The 14,685-nt window shown below is 36.3% G+C and overlaps 1 protein-coding gene across 1 annotated transcript in view; it reads left to right on the top strand.

Moving 5' to 3' along the window:
* WRN (Werner syndrome RecQ like helicase) overlaps positions 1-14,685 on the top strand; it is a 140,105-nt gene that overhangs the window by 94,759 nt on the left and 30,661 nt on the right. Inside the window, exons 23-27 of the mRNA XM_023517018.1 lie at positions 324-465; positions 9,126-9,296; positions 9,374-9,477; positions 10,038-10,110; positions 10,870-10,946. Coding sequence (XP_023372786.1) covers positions 324-465; positions 9,126-9,296; positions 9,374-9,477; positions 10,038-10,110; positions 10,870-10,946 — 567 coding nt within the window. The remainder of the gene's footprint in view (positions 1-323; positions 466-9,125; positions 9,297-9,373; positions 9,478-10,037; positions 10,111-10,869; positions 10,947-14,685) is intronic.

The following is a 14,685-nucleotide window of genomic DNA, read 5'->3' as shown; positions in this document are numbered from 1 at the left end:
TTTTTTTTTTTGCAGCAAACCTTTGTTTTTTCAACAAAAGCTAGCACAGAGTTCAGTATCTTATACAGCTGATGAAATGGAAATGTTCTAGTCGTAAATACTGGGGCTTTGCTTGCTCAAACTTCTCTGCAGCTGTTATGCTGTATTATAGTTTCTTGTTTTAGATACACCCGTGCTCTTGGCTGTAATGAACTTTTTTGGTCACTTCTGAAACAGCTGGCACATTTGAGACACTTTTACTTCTCTAATTGTTACACTTAATCTTTTTATTTCTAAAAGTGTGTACCTTGGCTAAGATTTCTTAATATATTATTTTTATTTAGATTAGATCATTGCTATTCAATCAGTGATTCAGAAGACACATTCCAGGACTTTGGTCCACAAGCATTTCAACTACTATCTGCTGTGGACATCTTGGGAGGAAAGTTTGGAATTGGAGTTCCAATTTTATTTCTCCGAGGATCTGTGAGTATCTGTGAATTCCCTTCATAGTTCTTTTACTTGTATTACATGTTTTTCAGAAATTTGCCATATGATGATTGTAACTTTGACCTAAGATGGGTTTTTAGGAACTTAGAGAGTCATGTTGAGTTCAAGTTAAACACTACATTCATTACTTTTGATCAAACCTGTTTGTATCACATTTTCTGCTATTTTCATGTCTTGAGCTTCTGTTAGTTAGCTCTGCATAGCAGTCTGAAAACATTGTATTAGTTTATCACATTGCAGTCGTGTAAGTCCCTAGGCTGGTCTTTCTTAGAATAATTAAGAAAAGTTAACTTTTATTGTGTCAAGGAACAGGCAGAACAAAATTGTATCTTTTGGTGCCCAGGAAACTATTAAATTCTTTGAGTAATTTCAGTTTCAGGGATTGTTTTCTAAGTGTCTAATTTCAATAATGGTATTTGAGGAAAAGTTTTTCTTTTTGTCTTTCCTTGTAGTCTGTTTCCTATCAGAAGTATTTGTTTTTTTCAGAAGTATTTAAAATTCTAAGGAAGTATTTTTGTGTATGTGTGTTATTTTGATTTCATTGTGAATACATAGTCATTTTAATTCAACTACTTTTTTTTTGAGTGATTAGTATGTCAATATTCTGCTAAATTGCAGGTGCAAATATGAGTAAGACATGACTTACAGTCCACGGGCTTGTTCTGTAGTCCTTTTGTTTATGTGATTTTATTACTGATTTAGAAGTCTGTAAAACAAAACTGTGAGAGATTGATTTTGGTTGAATAAATTAAGGATGAGAGATAGAATGCTTTGCAGATATACATATTTATTAAAAATGTACTTTACAGACATTAAAATTCTTAGTGTTTATGTAGAATTTTAAAAATCATTATTTGTTAAGTACTTGAATACTTCACATGGATATTTATTTTCTGAGTTTTAATTTTGTTTGGAAAGGAACATACTAAGTTAGTTGTGAAATACTTTTAATGAAGTTTGATGAAAACATCATGTACTTTTCATTGACTTTTCATGTACTAATGTCTTTAGATTCTAAATGGAATTTAAAATTTTGTAAATAACAAGTTTGATTAGTTATAGTAGAAGTATTGCCTAAGGAACTATTAATAGTTTAGCTGCTATGAGTAATACTATTAATATATTTTTTATAACAATAATTTCGTTTGGAAGGGTCAGCTTAAATATAATTGAGATCTATGAAAAACTTTTCTTTAGCACCTTTAATAAAACATGTGTATCCCAGTTGAATGTATGATTTATGAAAATTATCTTTGTTTTAATTTGGAATAATCCACCTGTATCCAGTATCAACAAATAAGTGTAAGCGGGCTCTTAGACAAACTTGAACTGGTCACAAGAGGGATCAGATTTCACCTATTAAAAATCTAAGTCAGACCACTTATACTGGCAGTCTCTTCTGGGAGTCCTCAAATTAAGAAGTTTATCATTTGTGAAATTTTATACTACCCTTGCTAGATAAAAAGCTGAAACTTTTTTAAAAGTGCCACTTAACAAAGATTTGTAGGTACTAACTGCAGTGAAAATAAGGCAAGCCTTCCCCCGTTTCAGTGATCTTGCTATCTACTGGGATATCGTTTTTAAAATCATCATTGTAATTCCTTTGAGAATTTAATAAATTGTTCCCCTTAACCAATTTAGGAAAAACTGATACCTTTGTAGGTAATTTCGATCTGTAAAATAAATGTCTTAAACTGAGAACTATTGGAGTTTGTTTAAAAAGATAATATATATAACATAATTTCAGTAGCCCATAATTCTCTCTTATACAAGATTTTTCTGAATAGTATAAACAATTATGCAGCATATCCACAAGTTTGTGAATGTATTTTAAAATTTTGTTTTTACAGCACAAGTTTGATTAGAAATTAAATAGTGAAAGTATTACTTTGTTGGAGAACTGTTGTAGTTCTAAACAGCTTACCATATAAAAGTCTTTAAATACTCTTTGTGAATATGTGATAAAATTTACAATGACCTTTATTTTATAGGTGAGAAAAGAGAAACAGTCATTAATTTGTATAACCAAGAGTTTAAGTGAAGCCTCTTTTCTGATAATATTATCAAAGAATCATATAACACTTTTGATAAAATATGATTTGACAATAGGCACCCGTTGGAACTGTTGGTAGTTTTAATCACCTTTTATAATTTTTAGATTAACAGGAGATAGTTCTGTATTTAATTTTCTGGGCAGGTCATTTCATCTCATTGAACTATATTCCTAACGATAATTATTGCCACTTTATCTTTGGTTTTATTTTGCACACAGTTACGACTCACAGCGACTGTCTAAAGCCTGAAGTAGCAGCTGTGAGTTGATTTGGGCTATAGAAACTGGGGATAGAGAAAAAAAATTAACAAAAACTATGGGCTTGTTCTGTACTTTTAGAATTTAGGAATTTTAAACTTCTTGGATTGGAGTTTGTAACTATTTTTTTTTCCATTAGTTAAACATCTATTTTTTTTGGAAGGCACTATATTCTATTTTGTGGGGGGTTCAAAGCTAAATTAGATGACGATTATCATCCAGTATGCAAGGAGTTTCTGGGGAAGAAATAAGTATAATGTAGAGAAAAGGGCACATGAATGGATGTGAGATCTTCCTGCAGTCCTGAAAAGAGAGGCACAAGGAAGGCAGAGAAGTGGTCCTCAACACAGCACGAGAGCTGCTTTATTTATGGGGAAATAGTCGATTTTGGTGAGATAGTCCCAGTTTGGATATTCATTCGGCGATGGACTGAAGGAAGATAGGTAGAGAAGAAAACAGCATTTCCAGCAGAAAGAATTACTACAAAAGCAATTGTGATTTTTAAAGACGTTAGTTTGGAGAAGCAGCACATTTTTTGTAATGTTTGGCTTTTTTTCTTTATTGGATAATGGGGCAGAGGTTTTGCTCTTACTCCGTGTCAGGAACTCACACCTTGCACCGTGTGCTCTGGCCAGTCAATTCTCTTTATTCCAACACCTACCCATCAGTTAGCAGATTTCCACATTCCGCGATGTGTCAGTTTTGGTGACTCTTCTATTTCCAACCTGATTTTCAAAGGAGAAGGAAGAGATGAAAATTTTCCTTTTTGAGACTCTGTCCTGTAGCAGTGCAGCCTCTGAGAGCTGAAACTGGCAAAAAGGCGATTTAACTCCCACACTGTATCTTACTACAGTGGAAACTGAGTCAGAATGGAAATCAAGTGACCGGCTCCAGGTCATACTGTTTACTTTGTGCCAAAAGCAGGCCGGGCAAATGGTTTCCTGCCTACTGGTCTAGTGCCTTTTCTCTTTATTGTGCTGTTACATACAGTTTTAAATTTTTATTTTATAATTGAATGATTTAGTGATACTGGAATGAAGTTATGTGATTGGTAAGGGATACGTGTGTAAAATTATGTTCCTCTTGAAAATCAATTCCTATTTGGAGTCCAGTCAGTCTTAAAAATAAAATCCAGATCGGTGCCCAAATGCCCACACTGTATTCTCTGTATGTGTACATACATGTTACTACATTATCAAAGTGTTGAACTTTATCACAGTTTTCTCATCCTGGTCAGTTTTACTCCACTGGTGGATAACCTAGACCATTATATTAACTGGAACACTGAAGCAATTAATGAACGTACCTCACTAAGAGTGAGAATTTTCTTACTGTATTAATTCTGTGTTTAAGAAAAATGTCACTTGGCTCAGTCTGGATTTCTGGTTGAGAAGGGAATATGATTTCCTTAAAACAAAGATACTCTGCTATCAAAGAGCAAAAATATTTCATCCTCTGCATGCTGACTGCCATGGTAACAAGGCAGTGTGAATTTATTCAAATAGTACATAGTACTCACAATGATTATTACTCATGACAGATAGAGACAGTCACTCACTACTAATAAGAAAAGGCCTCATTGTTTCACACTAATAAATGTGCTGACTCACTTCAGGGTTTTTGCTTATGAAAGGAAGAGCGAGAAGAGTTATTTATAGTGTCTAGAGAGCTAGTAAGTGTTAGTTAGGCCACTTAATACCTTTGGTGTTATTAGTTTGCAAGTGATAGAATCCTCTACCACAAAGGTAAGTCCCCACCAGATATAAACTACCATTAGCAGTACTCCAGGGAAAACTGACTAGCTACTAAATCATGGTTTTTAAGAAATTCAAATGTAGTTCAAAGATTAGCTATTAACTAATAGAAAGAAAGTTAATGGCCTGTTGCATTGGGATGGGTGGATTGCTGGAGGTCGGGAGTTTAAGACCAGCCTGTGCAAGGGCGAGACCCATGTCTAAAAACTAGCCAGGCCTGTGGCAGGGCCTGTTGTCCCAGCTACTCTGAAGGCTGAGGCAGGAGGACCACTTCAGCCCAGGAGTTGGAGATTACTGTGAGCTATGATGCCATGGGAGCCTCCTACCAAGGGCAACATAGTGAGACTCTGCCTGGAAAAGAAAAAAAAAGAAAAAAGAAAGTTAATATTATTAAGGCAGGTTTTATTCTGATTACTCAATCTTTACAACATTCCCAAGAGATAGAAATGAATATATTTGTATCTTAGACGAGGAAATAGAATCACAGATAAAGTAATTTGCCAGAGCTATGACTTGAACCAAGGCAAGCTAGTTCAGGAGCCTGTACGTGTATGTAAATTGGGTGTGTGTGCGTGTGCACACATATATAGAATAATAAAAATTAGGCTGGGTATAATAGTGGCTCTTACCTGAATCCTAGCACTCTAGGAAGCATCGGTGGGAGAATCACTACTTGAGCTCAGGAGTTCAAGACCAGCTTGAGCAAGAGAGATACCCCATCTCTACTAAAAATAGAAAAACTAGCCTGGTGTTGTGGGTGCCTGTAGTCCCAGCTATTTGGGAGGCTGAGGCAAGAGGATTTTTGCAATGTAGGAGTTTGAGATTGCTGTTACCTATGATGATGCCACGGCACTCTACCCATGGGGATAGAATGAAACTTGGCCTCAAAAAAAGAAAAAAAAAAGGGTGGCGCCTGTGGCTCAATGGGGTAGGGCGCCAGCCCCATATGCCAGAGGTGCCAGGTTCAAACCCAGCCCTGGCCAAAAACTACAAAAAAAAAAGCAAATAAATAAAAATTAGAGCTAGTAGTCTGGAGGCCTGTGTTTACTCCTGGCTGCAGTGCACAGATACACAGTGGGTTTTTAGGCTATCACTTAACATCTTTGAATCCCTGATTTTTTGTTAGTATTATGAGTAAAAAGTGACTAAGATAGAATGCTTCCAGCTCTGCAATTCTATGATATTTTATTCTACCTTTTTTTTTTTTGAGACTGAGTCTTACTATGTCGCCCTTGGGAGAGTGCCGTGGTGTCACAGCTCACAGCAACCTCAAAGTCTTGGGCTTAAGTGATTCTTTTGCCTCAGCCTCCCAAGTAGCTGGGACTACAGCTGCCCACCCCAATGCCCAGCTATTTTTTGTTGTTGTTGTCATTGTTGTTTAGCAGGCCCAGGCTGGATTTGAACCTGCCAGCCCCAGTATATGTGGCTGGTGCCCTAACCACTGAGTGACAGGTGCTGAGCCTTATTTTACTTTTTAAAATTAATTGTTTTTGCTCATAGTTAAGAACATGGTATTATGAGGCACCTATCTATAGTAAAGTTACTGTACTCCAGTATAGTGGTTACTATAGGGAAGGTTACTGTAGTAAAGCAAATTAATGTATCTGTTATCTCATGGAGTTAGTTGCTCATTTTTCATTTTTGTGGTAAGAACAGCAAAAATCTATTCATTTAACAGGAATCCCAAATACAGTACAGTTGTATTAACTGTAGTTCTCATGTTGTACATCAGCTGTCTAGACTTGTTTTTTTTATATACATTAGGCTTAATTTTTGAAGTCTGTAGAAATTGACCTAAATATCATGGTGACCATAGGCAGGGATAGTTAATAAGGAAAAAAGGTGCCATGATATACCTGGGTATTTATATTTCTCTAAATCTTGTTCCAATAACATTTTTGTAAGTATAATCATCATGGTTCATTCCTTAGCTATCTATTTTTTTAAATTAAATCATAGCTGTGTACATTAATGCAATCATGAGGTACAGTGTGCTGGTTTTATATACAATTTGAAATGTTTTCATCAAACTGGTTAACATAGCCTTCATGGCATTTTCTGCTACATTTTTTTTGGATGGGGCTGGGTTTGAACCCACCACCTCTGGCATGTTGGGCTGGTGCCCTACTCCTTTAAGCCACAGGTGCCGCCTGGCATTTTCTTAGTTATTGTGTTAAGACATTTATATTCTACACCTAGTAAATTTCACATGTACCCTTGTAAGATGCACCGTAGGTGTGATCCCACCAATTACTCTCCCTCCACCCATCCTCCCCCCTCCTCTCCCCTCTCTCTCCCTTTTCCCCTTCTTCTTGGGCTATAATTGGGTTATAGCTTTCACAAGAAAGCTATAAATTGGTTTCATAGTAGGGCTGAGTACATTGGATACTTTTTCTTCCATTCTTGAGATATTTTACTAAGAAGAATGTGTTCCAGCTCCATCCATGTAACCTTAGCTATCTTAATAAGGATGGTTCTGTGTTTGTATTTATTAAGACTTGATAGAGAGCACGTTATAAACTTTGGTAACTACACTTACGGGAAGCTTATGTTTTAAGTCCAGTGTCTGGACACTGGCGTATTTGTCTCTGGTGGGAACTTATCCTGCTTCACCCAGTTTCATCCTAACTTCCTTTTCATGAAAGATCAGCCTTATAGACTCTATTTTTGCAAATCTACACCTTGAAATAGTAGTAAATGATGTAGGCATATTAGTATTTACCTATGATATGATTTATTTTTACTTTTAGTCATATGCTTAATATCTTCACGTTTAAGTGTGTCATTCTTGTTTTATCTGGCTCAGAATGTTTGCATTCCCATTTTTAACATTTCAAAATGGTAACCTATAACCATCATGTTCTCATCAGCTGACTAAAACCAATACATTTGTAATAGCGAGCTGTACGGTTGCCTCAGTTACGTCTGCTGCAAAGTATCCTGTATATTCTTTTAATTTTGATCTCTGGATTTTTATGTACATTGTTAAACCTCTTGTAGGGTATAGAAGAAATGTAAAAATATTGAATTATAGTCTGGGTTTTCCTAGATTTTTATACTGCATTTTATATTGACATTTTTAGAATACAGTAACTTCTTGACATATTCAAGGAATGAATGTTTTGAAACTAAAATATTGTACTTGCTTATAATCATTCCAGCCAATTTAAACAGAATGGTATGTGTTACTGGGTAGTAAATGGCTTTTGATATTGTTGACAAGGTTCAATTGAAAAATAGTTTACCAAGGGAGCTGCTGGCTCTTCTACAATCAAACAGCTACCTGTCAACTTGGGAAGCTGCCACTGGAGCATCAACCCCAAACTGCACTGAGGTGGAAGTTACAACAACCAGGAAAGATTTACTTCTGCTTGCTCTGAGAACCAGCCTCCACCTGCTCTATCAAAATAATGGATGCCTCTTAGGAAGCTAGAAGTCGTATGCTGGGTTCTTTGATGACACTTTTTTATAAAAATTCAACACATCCACAATTGTGCATCCCTGTAAAAAATAGCTGTGGAGTAATTTTTGCCTCTTTTTTCTGCTTTCACTTGTCATGCAGCTAGGGATCTGATTAGCACAACTTAAATCCCATCCAGAACCTTAGCTGAAGGGGAGTTAGAGAAATAGTGTTTATAACTTCCTAGATTCTGCAGTAGAGGAAGTCACTGTGGTTGGAGGTTAAAATGACCCTTGAATTACACTCTGCCATATTCACCACAAACACATTAGACAGGAGTGATTTCTATAGAGCCCCACTGTCATATACTAGTTTACACATTGAAAGGAGTATTTCAGTGTGTAGGGTGAATGAAAGAGGCTGTAAGAGGACAGAATGAATGGAAAAATACTTTATAAAGAGCACAGGCAGGGAGAGGCCTCTCCCTTGAAGGACAGGAAAATCGCATGTGATCGGCCCGCTTCCCTAACGCTTCTAGAACTTGATGGCAGTGAAGAGTCTCCTGCAGGAATTCTCTTTCTGGAAAAATGACTCCAAAGCATCAGCTGTTTAGCCTGCTCCTGCTTTACCCAGTGTGTCTCAGTGAAGCAGGAAGTCACAAATGATTGAGTCAATGTCACAGTGTGTCATGAACTAGAGCACAATAAAAGCAGCCATGCGGGGGAAGCTGTGAGTTGTACCATGTCATAAGTGAGCAGCGACTGGGTCGTGCACGTTGCCTTTTACTACTTCTGCTTCTAGTCTTCAGTTGGAGGTTAGAATCAGTGGTTTTAAAGAATAATGTGCGTATGCTAAACCGAGGTCGGAAAAGCAAAGGTTAAGTATTCCAGACACATACACGTGTCCAAACCTACACATGGGGAAATGCCTCTGACTTATATGTGAAATCTCCTGCTACTATTGTAAAACGCAAAGGAAACACTATTTTGATTATATATGCATATTTATTAGTGAGTTGAGTGTTCAGAACAAGCATGATGAGTCTAAGGATTCTGTAGGTTTTTAAAGCTGAAATTTAATATTAAACCTGAAGAAGCAATAGATGGGTGTTTTACTTAACCCACTTAATTAAACCAGCATGTTAAAATACTGATTTTATTCCTAATTTCAGCATTCTCAGCGTCTTGCAGATACATATCGCCATCACCATTTCTTTGGCATTGGCAAGGCTAAACCAGAGAATTGGTGGAAGGCTTTTTCCCGTCAGCTCATAACAGAGGGATTCTTGCAAGAAGTTTCTGGACAAAACAAATATGCAAAGCTTTGCACCCTTACAGAAGAGGTAAACAATCTACAAGTCTGCCTGTTTGACTTCATTTTTCTCACTATGCGTTAAAAGATTCTTCATGCTTTTGATAGGGTAGAAATTGGCTTGATGAAGCCAAGACAGAGTCTCCTCCCCGACTTGTCCTTCAAGCCAGCGAATGTGAAGAATTGTTTCCAACCAAGTTTCCTTGGCCAAGGTTCACTTTTTAATTTTTCTCTTTTAACTTCTGGGTTTTTTTTCTCTATTTTGCTGTTTAATGACTCAAATTACACCAATTTATAGGCATCACACAAGGCACCTTGGTTTCACACTCTTATTTTAGTCTGTTTGGAGATTGGCGGGGGCTTCTGAAGGAAAAAGATAATCATAGGACACTTCCTTGGTTGATGGAAAGTACGACCATAGTATTTAAAAGCTGCTTTGCCATTTGTTAAAGAAGCAACATTGAATTCAATGCTGAGGAATCCATGTAGTATGTTTGCTTCATATGTGTAGAAGGTGGGAAGGGAATATACTTGTTGCTTACTTTTTAGTACCTTTACATGCTATCTATCATTTATGAGTTTTTTTCTTTCAAGCTTCTTAAATCTCCCAGAGCTTTACTGGGGGAAAAATATCAATTTTCAAAATCATCAGTTCTGAAAGGATAATATAATCTCACTCACCTTTCTGAGAGTGAAAGCATGATGATTTATGAATTAGATAATTGCAGACTGACATTTGAGATCATTTAATTTAATTTTTTTCTTTTATTAGCTCTAAAGCTGTATCTTCAGGCACTGAACAGCATTTCTCTCCGCAAGTACCGATTGAATTAGCTGCAGAAAAGGTTTGTGTTAAATAGGCAGCTCTTACTTCCTTCTTTATGAATGCAACTCCTATTTTAAAACTTTATATTTTAGTTCTTCAATTAAAGAGAACACAGCACATATAGCAAAATATAAAATTTGGAAAGAGAAGTGAAATGAGCAGACTCAAATATGTGGTCTATGATTTCTGGGGCTCATAGAAGAATTAGAAGTATTTCAGAAAGCAACTCATTTTTATTCTTTTAAGCCTTTTAACTCATGTGGCTTAAAGTTTTTACATATTATAATACTTATAGTTGATAGAAAAATAAGACCAATTCCAAAATGTTTTCATTAAAGCTACATACGTGTAAGTTCTTGTTTGTTTTAGAGCTTAGATCATTATTAGGTATTAAATACTAACTCACAGGCAGACTTCAGCTAATCAGAACACTGGATGATAGATGAATGTGGTAAATTAAATTTTCTGGTGAACTTTTTCTGCTTTATTAAAGTATGCAGAATGTAACTGGATTATTTTTTTAACTTTGGCTCTTGCTGTATCTTAAAGCATCCTTTTGATTATTTATTTTCTGTGCTTTTGAGAGGAAGGGGACATGGAGTTGCATTTCTGACTGCCTTTGGAATCCTAGTAGTTCTTATTTTCAGGTGATTTATTTGATGACTTGGATAGTCAAAAGAAAAATTGTCATTGTGAGATTTTGCATCTTTTATTTTCCTCACATTTAAAAGTTTTTTGAAACTTCTCTTTTTTTAATGGCCGTTTATATATTTAAAAGAAGTCTAACTTGGAGACGATGTATTCTTACAAAGCACTCGATAAGATTTCTTCTGGGAGTACCATTCATAAAAAAAGGTACGGAGTTCCATATCTATGTTCTATACTTTATGAGCACTTTTTTCGTTTTCTCCTAAAGAGGAAGGACTGTTAGATGTTGGGATATTTCATTGGCAAAAGGAAGGTAAAGCCTAAGCCTTCAGTATTATAATTATTAAGGCAACCTATTATTATTAATGATAATTTAATAGCTAATGCTTCTTGAGCTTCTATTGCCAGGCACTATGTTAAATGCTAAGAACTTTCTATGTAATATTTTGTTTAATTCTTACAACACATGTGTTAGCTATTAATGTTTATCCCAGTTTTATAGTTGAAGATACCAAAGGCTAAGGAGTTTACTAACTTGTTCAGGAGCACACAGCTAATGGCAGAGCTGGCCATCAGGTCCACATCTGTCTACCTCTAGCATCTAAACGCTATTTGATTATATTTGCATGAGACATATACAGGCACATCTTATGTTATTGCACCTTACAGGTATTACATTTCCTACAAATTAATGGTTTATGGCAACCCCGTGCTGAGCAAATCCATTAGTATCATTCTTCTAACAGCGTCCAATGTTGTTATATCTCTGTGTCACATTTTGGTAATATCCAGAAAGGTCCAAGTATTTTCATTATTATTATATCTGTTTTGGTGATCTGTGATGGGTGATCTTTGGTATTATTATTGCAGTTGTTTTGAGCTGCTTGAACTGTGCCCATAAAGGATGGCAAACATAATAAATGCATGTGTTCTGGCTGCTCCTCCAACTGGTCTTCCCCCCATCTCTCTCCCTCTCTTCAGGCCTCCCTATTCACTGAGACAGGAATATTGAATTTAGGCCGATTAATACCCTATATTGACCTCTAAGTGTTCAAGTGAAAGGAAAAGTTGTATGTCTTTCACTTTAGGTCAAAGGCTAGAAATAATTAAGCTTACTAAGCCAGGCATGTCATCAAGAGCCGAGATAGGCTGAAAACTAGGCCTTTTACACTAAACTGTTAGCCATATTGTGAACGCAAAGGAAAAGTTCTTAAAGGAATGGAAAGTGCTACTTCAGTGAACACATGAATGATTAAGAACTGTAGTACTAATATGGATAAAGTTTTAATAATCTAGATGAAAGATCAGAGCAGCCACAGCATTCTCTTAAGCCAAAGCCTAACTTAGAATAAGGCCCTAACTCTTTTCAATTCTGTGAAGACTGAGAGAGCTGAGGAAGCTGCAGAAGAAAAGTTTTAAGCTGGCAGAGGTTCATGAGGCTTGAGGAAAGAAGCTGTCTCTGTAACCTAAAAGTGCACGGTGAACAGCAAATGCTGATGGAGAAGAAGTTATCTAGAAGATTTAGCTAAGATACTTGATGAAAAGTGGTTATGATAAACAACAGAATTTCAATGTAGATGAAACAGCTTTCTATTGGAAGAAAATGCCATCTAGGACTTTCATAGCTAGAGAGGAAAACTTGATGCCTATCTTCAAGGCCTCAAAGGATGGACTGACTCTCTTGTTAGGGGCTAATGTACCTGTGACTTTAAATTAAAGCCGGTGCTCATTTAATTTCAAAAATCCTGGCACCCTTAAGAATTACAATGTTCTAAATCTCTGCAAATAGCAAAGCCTGGATAACAACACATCTATTTATAGCATGATTTATTGAATATTTTAAGTTCATTGTTGATATCTTCCACTTATAAAAAGATTCCTTTCAAAATGTTGCTCATTGACAGTGCACCTAGTTACCCAAGAACTCCAGTGCAGGTGTACAAGGAGATTATTACTGTTATTTTCTTTTTTTGAGACAGAGCCTCAAACTGTCCCCCTGGGTAGAGTGCTGTGGCATCACAGCTCACAGCAACCTCCAACTCCTGGGCTCAAGCAAGTCTCTTGCCTCTGCCTCCCAAGTAGCTGGGACCACAGGTGCCCACCACAACACCCGATTTTTCAGTTGCAGCCATCATTGTTGTTTGGCGGGCCCAGGCTGGATTCGAACCCACCAGCTCAGGTGTATGTGGCTGTCGCCTTAGCCACCTGAGCCACAGGCACTGAGCCTATTACTGTTATTTTCATGGCTGCTAACACAACATCCGTTCTGTAGCCCATGGATCAAGGAGTCTTTCCAACTGTCAAGTCTTATTATTTAAGAAATATATTTTATAAGGCTGATGCTGCCATAGTGATTCCTTTGATAGATCTGGGCAAAGTCAATTGAAAACCTGGAAAGCATTCACCATGAAAAATATTCATGATCCATGAGAGGAGATCAAAATATATCAACATTAACAACACTTTGGAATAAGTTGGTTTGGGTTAAAATCAGTTCAGTAATAGACATACTGAGTTTGGCATACCTGTGGAATGGTTCAAAATTAGATTAAATTTATAGACTTAGTGTTCAGAAGTGAGCAGGCTACTTACATTACAGGTAACTATTATTTAAAAATTCATTTAAATTTTCTTCAAATAATACATGTCCTAGGTTTAAGATGTCGGTACTTTGAAGGACACTAGTCCACACACTTCCCCAACACACTTTGTTCTTTTCTATAGCAAAAATCACCCGCAAATCTTCTAGCTGTTTGGTCTGGTATTTGCCTCCATATTTCTAAGTGACATGCTCAGATTACTATTTTTCGATTTACTGGGATTAGAAATTTTCTATTGACTTGCTATCATGGTAGGTTTCCCCTGTTCATTCCTCTACCAATGTGATTCTATTAAAAGTTGGTCATAGTGGACACAGTTATAAGAGAGGCTTTACCTAACAGATGCACTCAGTATAACCTAATTCTTTGTACTCTGAATGAATCCCAAACAACAAAGAAAAGTTGGTCATATTTGTCAGGCACAGTAGCTCACACCTGTAGTCCTAGCACTCCATGAGACGCTGAGGCGGAGGGCGCACTGCTTGAGCTCAGGAGTTTGAGACCAGCCTGAGCAAGAGCAGGACCCCCATCTCTGCTAAAAATAGAAAAAGTGAGGCAAGAGGATCACTTGAGCTCAAGAATTTAAGGTTGCTATAAGCTATGATGCCATGGCACTCTACTGAGGGTGACCAAAATGAGACTCTTTCTCAAAAAAGAAGAATATTTATTTTTTGGTGTTCATAATTTTCTTTTGCTTGTTTTTTACTAATTGTTCTTTTCTCCGATTTCAATATCTCTGTTTACAACTCTTGGCAAATTCCTTGACTTTTTATCCCCTCCCCTAGTGAAATTTTATTTTTAGTTATCAAATTTTTAATTTCTCTTTCTTGTTCTCTTCTTGTTTCTATGTGAATGTATTAACAGTCTTTTCTTGTTTTGTGGATACAGTAACTTTGCTTATATCTCTGATGATACTCATAGTTATTTTAAACTTCTCTTCTATGTACTAGTAATATTCATAAGTAAAATTTTTTTTATTAAACTTTTTCTGCATATATTTCTGCCTCAGGGATATGTTACCCCAAATTTTGCTGGTATATAATGTAACAAAATTTCTTTGTGAAATAATTTTAAAATAACAATATGATAACAAAATTTCTGTGTGAAATAATTTAAAATACCATTTTTCTAGTAACACATTAGTATAGATTTCTGTAAATACTAAGATAAAGGTTAATATACATGGATAAATTTATTTTTATTTTTATTTTTTTATTTTTTTTGAGACAGAGCCTCAAGCTATCCCCCTGGGTAGAGTGCCGTGGCCTCACAGCTCACAGCAACCTCCAACTCCTGGGCTCAAGCGAGTCTCCTGCCTCAGCCTCCCAAGTAGCTGGGACCACAGG

Source organism: Otolemur garnettii, unplaced genomic scaffold, assembly GCF_000181295.1.
Source record: "Otolemur garnettii isolate 467f Iridium unplaced genomic scaffold, OtoGar3 scaffold00102, whole genome shotgun sequence".
NCBI lineage: Eukaryota > Metazoa > Chordata > Mammalia > Primates > Galagidae > Otolemur > Otolemur garnettii.
The sequence above is the reverse complement of the archived record's forward strand: the minus strand, read 5'-3'. Positions and strand labels throughout refer to the sequence as shown.